At 43.5% G+C, this 12,430-nt stretch overlaps 1 protein-coding gene across 5 annotated transcripts in view; it reads right to left on the bottom strand.

The window, feature by feature from the left end:
• CALN1 (calneuron 1) overlaps nucleotides 1-12,430 on the bottom strand; it is a 520,654-nt gene that overhangs the window by 377,333 nt on the left and 130,891 nt on the right. For 3 of the 5 annotated variants that reach the window (XM_042240557.2, XM_012104448.5, XM_042240559.2), the window contains one exon: nucleotides 1,282-1,406. In XM_042240557.2, coding sequence (XP_042096491.1) covers nucleotides 1,282-1,399 — 118 coding nt within the window. In that variant the 5' untranslated portion in view covers nucleotides 1,400-1,406. The remainder of the gene's footprint in view (nucleotides 1-1,281; nucleotides 1,407-12,430) is intronic. The other 2 variants (XM_060405882.1, XM_060405884.1) reach the window with 1 other exon arrangement.

Here is a 12,430-nt window from a genome sequence, read left to right as displayed (position 1 = left end):
GAACTCAGATCTCACAGGCTACATGGAGAGGCCAAATAAATAAAATAAAATATCCTTTTTTAAAAAGTTGTGTTTACACTACATTGTGTAGTCTATTAAGTGTGCAATAGCATTATGTCCAGTGTACGTACCTTAATTAAAAAACATTTTAGCAATAAAAAAAGTTAACCAGCATCTGACAATGTAGGGTTGCCACAAACCTTAGATTTGTTTAAAAAAAAACACAAAAACACTGCAGTATCTGAGAAGCGCAATAAGGCAAAGTGTAATAAAACGTGGTATGACTGTCAAGAAGTAAGCAAACAACATGGGCGAGAGCAAGAAAGCTATCCGATGCCCCTGTCTTTACTTGTTGCATCTCCTGCTGATCAATTGTGAAGCAAGTTCGGCTTCCCTGGCCCAGAACTGAAACTCCCCACCTTTCCCTTGGAAGAAACGTGCTAAGAGAAAGCACACTGGTTCAGACTATTACACTTAAAAGCAAAGATACGGGCCATCTGAGGTAATTTTAACTTCCCTATTTCAGAAAGTAAATTTCAACTTCTTGTTTTAAAACAGTGTGTTACCAGGAACACAGCATTCCAAAACAAGACGGGAAACCGATCTGGCTTGGCTTCAGCAGATGTAGTACCTAGGCAAACATCTGGCTGAATTCATCTAATTCTCTATCCTAAAAAAAAAGAATTCTTTCTTCCTCATTTTAATTTTTTAATTAAGGAGTTGATTCCCCCAGGCTGCAGAGGGGGCACTGTCCCAGGATGAATTCAGTCACCATGTTCTCTGGTTCGTTCCCAACCCTAAGGCAGGGTTATACTGTTACAGAGGCAATCAAAATAATTGCTGGCTATTTCCACCTGGACACAGATTTCAAATGATTCTGATCTGGACAGGATTCAAAGCACCATTCAAAGGCCTCAAGTCAAGAGACGGCCATTAACAGAGCTACAATCTCCCCCACAGCTGGGCCCCATCGTGGACAAGAGGGAAACAGGACCACACTATTGGTGATCAAGATTCCATCAACTGGAAAATAACATGTGGAGAGCTGAAGGCTATCTCCCCAGTTGGTATCCAAAGGAACCAAAACATTCACCATAGATTTTTCAGGCCACCAGGTCCATCTCACACAAAGGGGTCATCTGGGCAAAAGTGATCTCTGAACTCTTTCCTGCCGCATCATGGTTAGACCTGGCCACAACTGATGGCCAGGGTCTTAGATGCACGACAGCCCCAGATGGCTCCCTTGGGTGGCTAACCTCCCAGGCTGGGCGGGCTCCTTACCGTCCAACTCCTCCACAGAGATGTTAGCCAGCTGCTCGCTGTCACTGCCAGCAGAGAGAGATCGGTTGAGGTAATTCCCCTTGTACAACAGGCCAGCGGTCACATGGTGAAAAGGCATCTTCTCCCTGCTCACGACAGACGGGAGGTAGAGAGGGAGAGAAAGACATCATCATCCATTCCTCTTTTCCTTCCTGAAGGACCATCCCGGTGTTCGGATGGCCAGGGGTATTTTTTTAAATAACAGTAACACTGGTAGAGGGAAAGTCAGAGAGTACCAGGGTTCCCCTGGCCAGAACGATTCCCAAATGCCCCCAAATTCTATCTTTTCCTTCACTGTACATCTTACTTCATTTTCCCCATTTAAGAATGAACTTAAGCCATGGGGTTCTAGCAGACTGTGGGATACCCTGGCATCAACCAGCTTTCCATGCAAACAAGGATGCACCGCTCCTTTCTCTGGCCTGATAAACCCTTTCTCTGTCCTCATAAGGAAGAATTGAACACCCTAGAAATGTGAGTGTATCCAGGGACCAGATGTCTTAGCTGTGACTGTATAGAAATCCAAGTGTTTCATTTTGCCAAGTAAAGCAGGCATTGCACTTATACTGCACTCAAAGCAGGAAGGACATGCCAGGCTCTGAGAGAACACAGACAACAGCCTGCACCCCTGAGAAGCGGCCCTGCACCTATTAGCACGAGTGGCTCATGAGCACAGCCCTCTGAGATGCCAGTCACACCTGACCTGCTGGAAAGGTGAGGAGCATCCCAAGGTGTCTCAGAATGAAGCAGCTTCCAGGACTCCCACAGGAAATGAAAGCATCCGCTTAGATCAGACTAACAAACCCTCCGGGATCCTCGGCCCAGAGCGCTACCCCCGGGGGTGTGAAGTTCCCACCAGTGCAAGGGGGCCAGAGACTAAGGTGAAAGGGAGGGACGAGAGATACAGTTAGGAAGTTGGGTCTCTCACAGCATGGAGGTTCCTCAAACAACTAAAAACAGAGTTGCCAAATGATCCAGCAATCCCACTCCTGGGCATATATGCAAACGAAACTCTAATTCAAGAAGATCCACGCACCCGTGTGTTTACAGTGGCACTATTCGCAACAGCTGAGACATGGAGACAACCTAAACAGCCACCAACAGATGAACGGGTAAAGATGTGACACACACACACACACACACACACACACACACACACACACACAATGGAGTACTACTCAGCCATTAAAAAGAATGGAATGATGCTATTTGCAACAACATGGATGGATGTAGTGATTATCAAAGTAAGTGAAGACAGAGAAAGACAAACATCAAACAATATCACATATGTGGATCAAAAATACGACACAGATGAACTTTACAAAACAGACTCACAGACACAAGAACAGACTTGTGGTTGCCAAGGGGTAGGGGAAGCAGGGAAGAGTTTTCCTGGGAGTTTGGGGTGGTAGATGCAAGCTACTACATTTAGAATACATAAAAAGTCCTACTGTGTAACACAGGGAATTATGTTCAATATCCTGTAATAAACCATAATGGATAAGAATATGAAAAAAAGAGAGAGAGAGAAAGTTGGGTTTCCCCATAGCGGAAAGAGCAAATTCTGTCATAGTGAGTGAGTCGTGGGGCATATCTGGTTCTGCTTCCCCATCTGCAAAGGGGGCTAAGAGGATAGCGAAGCCTCTGGGTGGAATTGGGGAACAGGCAGGAGGGAGCAGGAGTCAATTCTAGGGCGCAGGTAGAGGACACCCTTTTAACAGAGCTCCAGGAAGGTGAACAGGGGCACAGGAAGGGGTGATCTCCCCACCATTGGGGGCATGCAAGCAGAGGTTGAGGCCTCCCTTGCCAGGGGCTCTGTGGGAGAGAAATGGCCCCTGTGCTGTCTCCCACACACCAATCATTCTCCCTGTGAGTCCCCTCTAGAGTCCCTCTGGGCATTAAAATTTGCATCTGTGTGTTAAGCCAGAGTGGTCCTAGCAGCCCCTTAAGGCACTGCTGAGCAACAAGGTGTAAATTACAGAAAGAGACAGCTGACAGAAGGCCAGTCTCTGGGGATGACTGTTCAGGGCTTCCGGGCTCCCAAACCTTGTGTCCCTCAAGTCACACTCATGACAATCAACTGTCCCTGGTGATGGATGCTGTGGGGGGAGGGTGCTGTCTTCTTTTCCCTGTGACACTACAGGCCTGAGTGACAGGCCGGCAGGATGCCCCTTCCTCTCTCTCCCTCCTGACTAGAGCCCACTCCAGCATACTCCTGGATGGTCTGAGAGCTACTGACTTAGAGATCAACCCATGAGACTCCCAAGAGCTCCAGGGCTTGACCAAGAGCAGGAAGCCGGTGAGTGGAAGAATCCATTCTAGAACACAAGACTCCTAAGCTCTTTTTCAACTAAGCAACCTCAGCTCTCCACCAGACATTTCCACCCGGATGTCAAACCCTCATTTCAAACTTAAGATGTCGAAAAATGAATTAATTATCTTCCTAAAAACTAGGCCACAATTCCTGATTTCTCTATTTCTATCAAAGGTACTTTTCTCTCATCATAACAACTGGGATGATTCTCACAAATATTCGGGGCCCTGAAAAGTAAAACAGACACATGGCTGAGGCTGGAGCCAGCCACCAGCCTCCATGGCACCCTTAACTCTTTCCACGGCTAACATCCCTCCATCCACGGGCCGATCGCAAGTGACAGGAGGGAATCACAGAGTATGCAAGCCTTCGACAACTGTAAGGGGCACATCTCCAGCTAATTATAAGCCAGACATTCCCCCTTCCAGCCAAATCTATCCTTATACATAAACGGGCAAGAATCTTTCTTTGGGTGACTTCCCTGGTGGTCCAGTGGCTAAGACACCAAGCTCCCAATGCAGGGGATCTGGGTTCCATCCCTGGTCAGGGAACTAGATCCCACATGCCACAACAAAAGATCCTGCGTGCCACAGTGAAGACCCAGTGCAACCAAATAAATAAAATCAAATTTAAAATAACAAAAAAAAAAATTTTTTTTAAGAATCTTTCTTTGGAAGACAACTTCAATTACCAACACCTCTTTTCTCAAAGTTACATTCCAGATCAAACAGGTTTAAAGATGAGAATCAGACGCACAAGGTAGGACCACTCTCCCTTTCCTATGGCTAGCCCGGATTTGGGGCACCATGTGCCACTGCGGTCATTTCAGCCTAGACTGAGTCCCATGGTCCTGGGAGTGATACATCCACACTGGCTAACATTTCCTGTGTGGTTTCAGCGTCCCTCTCAGCACTGGCCCCAGGACCCAGTTAATCTGTTGTTTTAACCATCATTGAAATCCTTCATAAACATGGGAAAGCACCCACACTGATCTCTAATTTTGCCACCTGGAAGGAGGCCCCACTGAGGTCAGTAAGGCACAGAAAGCATCTCTTCCCACGCCACCGCTCATGACTCCAGTGTCTCAGCATTTTGTAAACCTCTTCCCATGATCACCTTCTACTTGGTTGTCCGAAGCTCTGGCCCCACCACACACATTTTTACAGCTGCCATAACAAGGTTATACTCAAACACATGTGTCCAAGCCACATTCAGCTGCGGAAGAAATGCTGAGCATTCTGCAGAGAAAACTGGTCGCAACTGAGTCCCACTCGATAGACCAGCATAATTTGCTTCTGGAAAAAGCAGTCTACAAAATTAGGTCCATATTCAGTTCATTCACCCGAAACACTCAAAGTCTAGTGGGAAAGGAAACACGTGCAATTGAGCCATCCGTAGAGATAAATAAAGTCATGTTCAAGAAAGGGAAGAACATTATCCCAAGTAAGCTAAAAACAGCCACTGCAATTAAAGACTAAATTTCACCCCAAGCCACCTGGGGAAATCCAGGCTTTTAAGGTTCTCTGTTTGGCTATGGAAGGGAAACATATCAGTTCATCAGCAAAGACAGACGTGGTCCTGAACTAAATCTTCGAGATGGTCCTTATATATATATATATATTTTTAATAGTTATTTTACTCACTGAGAACTATTAAGTGACTGTTTATCATGTGAACATTTTTTTCTGTATTTTCTGTGAATTCATATGGTTTCCTGGCTACAAAACATGACTATCTGGTCAAAAGCAGTGTTAGATTTAAATACTAGCTCTACACTGATTAGCCATGTAGGTAAATAAATTAACCTCTGTAAGCCTCAGCCTTCTCCTCTATAAAAGTGGGGGTTTGACACATACTGCATAGGATTTTGTAAACCATGAAATAAGATAAGATACACAAAGCACTTGACTTAGCATCAGAAATGTTCTCAATAAATATCATCAGTAATTATTTGCTAAGGATTACATGAAGTGGGATGTGGGGCAGAAGAAGGTCACGATATGTCAGATGGAAGATAAAACACGCTAGCTTTTGAAGGAGGATCAGGAAGAACCTGGCCAAGGGTGAGTTTCAGACAGAAGCTGGCTGGCATTGCAAGCCATGTATGTGCCAAGCAATTCAGTGTGTATACAACAGAGCACCAGGGGGCCCGAGCGCTGAGCGGTTTCAGCAAGCAGCTGACTGTATCAGGCTCTGCTCCTGCCTAGTCACTCAGTCGTGTCCTCATCGACTGCAGCCCACCAGGCTCCTCTGTCCACGTGGTTCCCCAGGCAAGAATACTGGAGTGGGTTGCCATTCTCTTCTCCAGAGTATCTTCCTGACCCAGAGAGTGAACCCAGGTCTCCCACATTGCAGGCAGATTTTTTACCATCTGAGCCTCCAGGGAAGCCTGACTGTATCAGGAGGAGGGGGCTATTTGAATGAAAAGCACCAGCAATGAAAAAGAGTCTATTGCCTGGGTACCACTACGCTCCATGGTCGTATCAAAGATGACTCGTCAGGAGGCTAAAAACAAAAGAAGTTGCTGTTTTCAGGATTGAGGAACTGGTATACTTCTTGGCAAAGTAACAAACCAAAGAGGCTCACTCCCCTTGCCTTGAGATGATGCTCTTCAGCGACAGTTACTTTTCTGTCACCGTGACTGGATCACAGCGTGCCCAGGTATTTGGTTAAACATTATTCTGGGTATGTCTGTGAGAGTGTTTTGGGGTGAGATTAACATTTAAATTGGCAGTCTGAGTAAAGAAGACTGCCCTCCCCAAGGTAGTTGGGCCTGATCCAATCTGTTAGAGGTCTGAATAGAACAGAAAGGAAAACTTGTTCTTTCTGTCTGAACTGTTTGAGCTAAGATACTGGTCTTCTCCTGCCTTTGGACTTGGGCTTAGGCTGGAGCTTAGACCAACAGCTCTCCTGGCTCTCTGGCTCACCAGAGTAATTCCTTATAATAAACTTCTTTCTATGTGTATATATATGTGTGTGTATATATATATATATATATATACATATATATTCTATTGGTTATATTTCTCTGAAAAAACGTAGAGTAATATAACTTCCTTTTTTTTTTTTCCTCTGCAGTACCAAAGACCCAGGCACATTGCTGTAGGCTGACATTATTATTCTGGATAAAGAGTATTCCAGGACATAATTCTGTAGGGCCTCTGAAGCAGCACTACTCAAAGTGTAGTGTGTGGACCACTGCCAACTGAATATTATTTGCTGCTTGTCTGCAATGAGATAAGGACAAGAATTGAATGAAAGTATTGAAATTTTTATACCAATTTGGAGCATTGTCCAAATACCTAAGCATGTGAACAGTGGACTTGATTTTTTTCATATCTCTGTTTTTTACTTTATTTTTCCACTAATTCATGCTTTCTGCATTTTATGGAAACCAGTCTGCCAAGGATAGAGGTGTTAAACAAAAAAATGGAAAAAACAAAAAAGAGACAAAACACTAGTCCCTCCCCACAAATAGTTTAGTTTGAGAAGTAATTCTCTCTAAACTACTTTGTTTCATCCATTACTGGTAATGGGCTACAGAGAGAGAAGAAGAAAACATCTAGAGTGCATCTAGAGAAATGCACTTGAACTTCTTTCTGAAATTTTCTCAAAGTGCAACTTAAAGTAGTTTAGAGAGAAGTGCTTCTCAAACTGACCATGCTGGACCTGCTGTTTTAAAGGAGTCTGGATCCAGTTCCTTCGGTCCTTAGCACCCCTGAGAAGCAACAATCCCCGCCCTATGGCTAGGCAGGGATCATCCCTCCCAGTCTGCAACATGCCTAGGAACAGAAGGGTCTGAGGCATGGGCCCTGAACGTGAAGATGTGAAATTTGCTGTAGGCTTTTCCCGTATTGCTTCTGATTAAGGAAGAACTGCAGAAGATCCCAGATACCCTAGAAATGCATGTCTCCTCCTCAGAGTCCAAGAGTTAAGTTACAGGGACAAGAAGATCCCTTCTTACTCCAGCAAAGATGCACTAGATGGATGCCAGCAGAGAGTCTGGCTAAGTACTTACAAAACAATTGTGTTCTCTTATAAAGATCCTGCAGGGGCAGGCCAATTGGCAAGGAGAGTTTGGACAGAGCTCAAATCAGATAGGAATGAGTAAGCAGAAAACACCAACGTGAAGGGCTAAATAAAAGTTCTGCATCATTAGAGGAGGAAGCACTTTCAAGAAGATGTACAGCCAAAAGCAGATTGTCAACAACACTATGATATAAGAAAGAAGACAATAAGTTTCTGGTTACATCCTTAAAAATAAGTAAGAAAGCAGGGTGCCTGTGAAGTAAGAATAAGAATGCAAATTCATGAGGAAATCTCAGAGTACAGTGAGGAGATATCAAGTCAAAAAGAGAAGACAGCTTGCTAAGAGGCAAGCTCATTTGGAAAAGGTGCAGGTCTTTGCAAAGCAAAGGAGTAATCCAAAAATAGTAGGAGAAAATCTACATTAATGGCAACAAAGAATATATCAAAAAACAGAATGTGTAGCAAATAATATAATGAGCCATGGCCCCACCACCCAGACTGAATATGAGCTAATATTTATCCTCATTTGCTTTAGATTTCTTTTTAGAAATATCTTATATTGAAGCCCTGCCCACCTATTGTATTTCTCCACTTCCTATTGTTGCTGCAACAACCCTATTCAGGAGGCAGAATGTATCCTTCTGGTTCATGGTTTTAAATTTTCCTACATTTGGGTGTAATTATATAGAATATATTATATTATATTATTGCTCTGGGCTTTCCCAGTGGCTCAGACGGTAAAGAATCTGCCTGCAATGCAGGAGACCCAGGTTCGATCCCTGGAAAGATCCTTTGGAGAAGGAAATGACAACCCACTCTAGTATTCTTGCCTGGAGAATTCCACAGACAGAGGAGCCTGGGCAGGCTACAGGCCATGGGGCTGTACAGTGTTGAACACGACTGAGCAACACACACACACACACACACACACACACACACACAGTATTGCTGTGTATATCTTTCAGTTGACATAAATAATATCACAGTATACATATGCTCTTGCAACGTGCACATTTCAATCTGTCTTAGAGCTTAGGGACTTAGTCAAATCCATATACGGATACCTAACTTACTTTTAACTGTGCCATAGCTTTCCATATTGCAATTTAGTTATCTACTATCCAACTGAAAGAAAAGCATTCTGCAGTGAACATCCTCACATGTGTCTCTTTGCATATACTTGGGGAGCTTTCTCCAGCCTGCACATCTAGATCAAATATTACAGCATTTTTCTAAGGTGCCCTCCAAAGTGGTCGGCTTAGTTGTCTATCGCTATGTAACAACTGACCCTTGAACTTAGTGGCTTAAAACAGCAAATATCTATTATCTCACAGGTTCCATGGGTCAGGAATCAGGAATTGCTTCTCTGGGTGGTTCTGGCTCAGATGGTCTTATGAGGGTGCAGTTAAGACACTGACCAGGGTTACCACCATCAGAAGGCATGCCTGGAGCTATGGGATCCACTCCCAAGACGGCACTCACGTGGCTGTTAACAACATCCTCGGGAGACTCTCCAGAGGGCTGCTTGGGTGTTCTTTTAACAGGACAGCTGGCTTCCCTGAGCAGGTGTTCCAAGATACAGGAGGAGGGTGCTTTTATGAACTGGTCTCAGAAACCACACAGTCACTTTCAACACATTCTGTTCATTAGAAGCAAGATGCTAAGCGAAGCCCACACTCAATGGGGAAGGAAATCAGGCTCTATCTTTTGAAAGATGGAGTATCAGAGAATTTGTAGACATCTTTTAAAAACATCATCATAGTTGTGACAATTTACAGACCCACCATTAACCTATCAGCATGTCTATTTCCCCCAGAGCCTTGCTGACACTGAGTATAAGCAGACGGTTTCATTTTTCTTAACTAGATTTCCTTGACTGCTATTTCAGGCATCTTTTTATACGGTTTTTGGCCATTTCATTTCTTTATTTCATTGTAAGTCTATACGTCATCTGAGAATTTAAGTTTATATTTCTCTTATCATGTCTTTAAGCATAGCCATGTTTAATAACTGGCTCATAAAATTCCTGAACATTTAACAAGATCCACACCCCTGGCACCAGTGCCACCAGTTGGGGCTTTCATGGGCTGGTATGAGCTGACTCCAGCACACCACTGGATGAAGGTCTTTTTCCTGACCATTTCTGGCTGTTTCTACAGGCAAGAAAAGTCATGCAAACATGACGCTTCCTTGCAACAGTGTTCCGCTGTCCACTGTCTAGTTTCCTGGCTGTGAAGGAGTGGTCAAGGGGTTGGCAGAAGAGCAATGGTTTCTGAATCCTCAGATGAACTTCAAGTTCATCCTCCAGCTTTTGAGGGGTCAAGAGGAAGTTTTAGGAACAAGAAGCATATGCCAGTGGGGTCTCAGTGGCAGTAAGCCCCCTAGAGTGTTGATCTGAATTATTCTGGGAGTTTTTCTGGAGACTCATCCAAAATCCAGTCCTTGAGCCCTTCAACAATTTTGTAAGCATCAAATTCCCTGTATTAAATCCCTTTCTTCTTAAAATACCCAGTCCTTGAACTATACTGGTCCTTGAACTAAACCTTAACTGATACTGCATCTTCCAAGTTTCTTAAAAAAAAATTTTTTTTAATTTTCATTTTTTAAAATCTGTGTATCTATGTTATAAACAATTTCTTCAAAATTATTTTTACATTCACATTCTTTTATTCAGTTGTAACTTAACTCACAGTTTAACCTGTCTGCTCGGTTTTCATGTAAATTATGATGTTTTCCATTTCTAGAAGTGTAATGTTTCTTTTATAAATCCATCTTTATCACTGAGCATAAATCTTTCATTATAATCTTTATTCTCTGTCCTTTTCATATTTTCTTTCGGAATGTCACTCTGTTCCCTCAGTTTCTTAAGGCACTAATCTTCTTTTTGGTGCTTCTCTGTCACTAGCAGTGAACAGTTTCCCGGTGTGATTTCACTTTGTGGGCAGGAGCATCTTCAGTAGGTGTCGTTTTCTCCCTCTGGAGCTGCACATGCGCAGCGATCCACACCCATGGCACTGGTCCCCCAGGCTTCACCAGTCGAGGACCAGTTTGTCCATTCATCCTTAGCTTGGAAGGCCTGCACCACATGGGCTGTTTAGATGTTGACTACGCACCCCACCCCCACCCCGACCCCAAGCACAGGTTTGGAGTTCTGATTTGTCGTGTGCACCTCTTCCTTTGGCAGCCATAGTTCCTAGTAGACAAGCTTCTTGGCCACTTTGCTGAGCGGTGGGCTGACTGACTCTAATCCCCACTTACAAGAGGGGCGGCCATCAGTAGAAGCAGTGTCTCAGTTCCTGTTTCCTGCCTGCTACAGATTTAGGCCCATGCCTTTCCTCCCTGCATGGACATCAACACTCCCAATTGCCAGGGTCTTATGGGGTGTTTTTACTCTGCAGCAGCACCCTCCCCTACACTTTCATCTCTAGGCTCTGAATCTCCTCTTCCTTTCTTTCACACTAGATTATTTTAGTGTGAAAATAACAGGAAGAGTGTAGTCAGGAAAACAGAGCCTTGGTCAGCTAATTCATTAAAAGGATTTGAAACAGTGAGCTACCTACTATGCGGGCAGAAAGGCTGCAAAGCCCCCCAGAGCCTGGTTAGCAGAGATCAGCAATAGCAGAAAGTTATTCCCACCCTTAGTCTGGAGGCACAAACGGAAAGGGCGGTATTACCCAGACCTCAAAGTTGGGGTGCTCAGAGGAACTAGAACTGGTAGAGGATGCCCAATAAGATCTGAGACAGTGCAAGGGAAAGCTCTGCTCTGCAAAGATCAAGGACAGGAACTGTTAAGAGACAGAGGCACCATGGAGACATTTGTCAAAGGCAAATCCATCTTCACCTTCTCACCTCCTGCTGGCACCTGCCTCTGGTCAGGGAATCTGGAAATGTACTTTGCTTGAATGGACCTTACTATACAGAGTGAATTAGAAGGAAGGAGAAGGATAAATTTGTAAGCAAGCAGGCACACAACTAGTTGAGCTACAGAGTTAACTTTTTTCTTATATTTTTATCCTGCATCTCTGTATTTATGGCAAGAAAATAATCCACGTGAGCTTAATGACCACACTGACAGATCCAGAAATCCTTATAACATTTTTGAATTTCAAAGATAAGGAAAATTCTTCTGAGCATCCAGGTTAGAAAAAACAGGTTAGCCACAAAGGATCAAGACGAAATTCAGCTCGCTTCACAATAGCAAGCAGCCACCAACAGAGAAACTATCCCCAGCTACCTTTAAGGGTCGCTTAAAATAAAATGAGCAGAGAAATTTACCAAACAAATTATGGGAAAAGATTTAAAGGCAAAGGTCAAAGAAAAGAAAGTTCTAACTGCAAAACAATTCAAAATAAAAAGCACTGAAAATATAGTGAAGGTCGGTGTACGTTTCAAAAGAGTAAAATCCAAAATAATCATATATTAGTCACAAACCTCTGTATCACGTATCATATCATTATAAAGTAAAAAGAATTTAAATACATTTTTGATATATTAAATTGGTGAATATTTTAAAGATACTCTCTAAGCCTTGGCAAATCACCAAGACAAAAAATAAATAAATAAAAACAAAGAGGATATGAATGAGGTAGACATTTTTCTATGGAGGCTTTGTGTGTGTGTGTGTGTGTGTGTGTGTGTGTGTGTGTGTTCCCATTGCCCACCCAGAGGTCACTTTTCAGATATCTGCAAAACGTACAAAAATTTATCAAATATAAGACCACAAAGCAAGCTTCAATAAAGATCTTCAAAAGCAGGTCTGACACAATT

This window comes from Ovis aries, chromosome 24, assembly GCF_016772045.2.
Source record: "Ovis aries strain OAR_USU_Benz2616 breed Rambouillet chromosome 24, ARS-UI_Ramb_v3.0, whole genome shotgun sequence".
In the NCBI taxonomy this organism is placed as follows: Eukaryota; Metazoa; Chordata; class Mammalia; order Artiodactyla; family Bovidae; genus Ovis; species Ovis aries.
The sequence above is the reverse complement of the archived record's forward strand: the minus strand, read 5'-3'. Positions and strand labels throughout refer to the sequence as shown.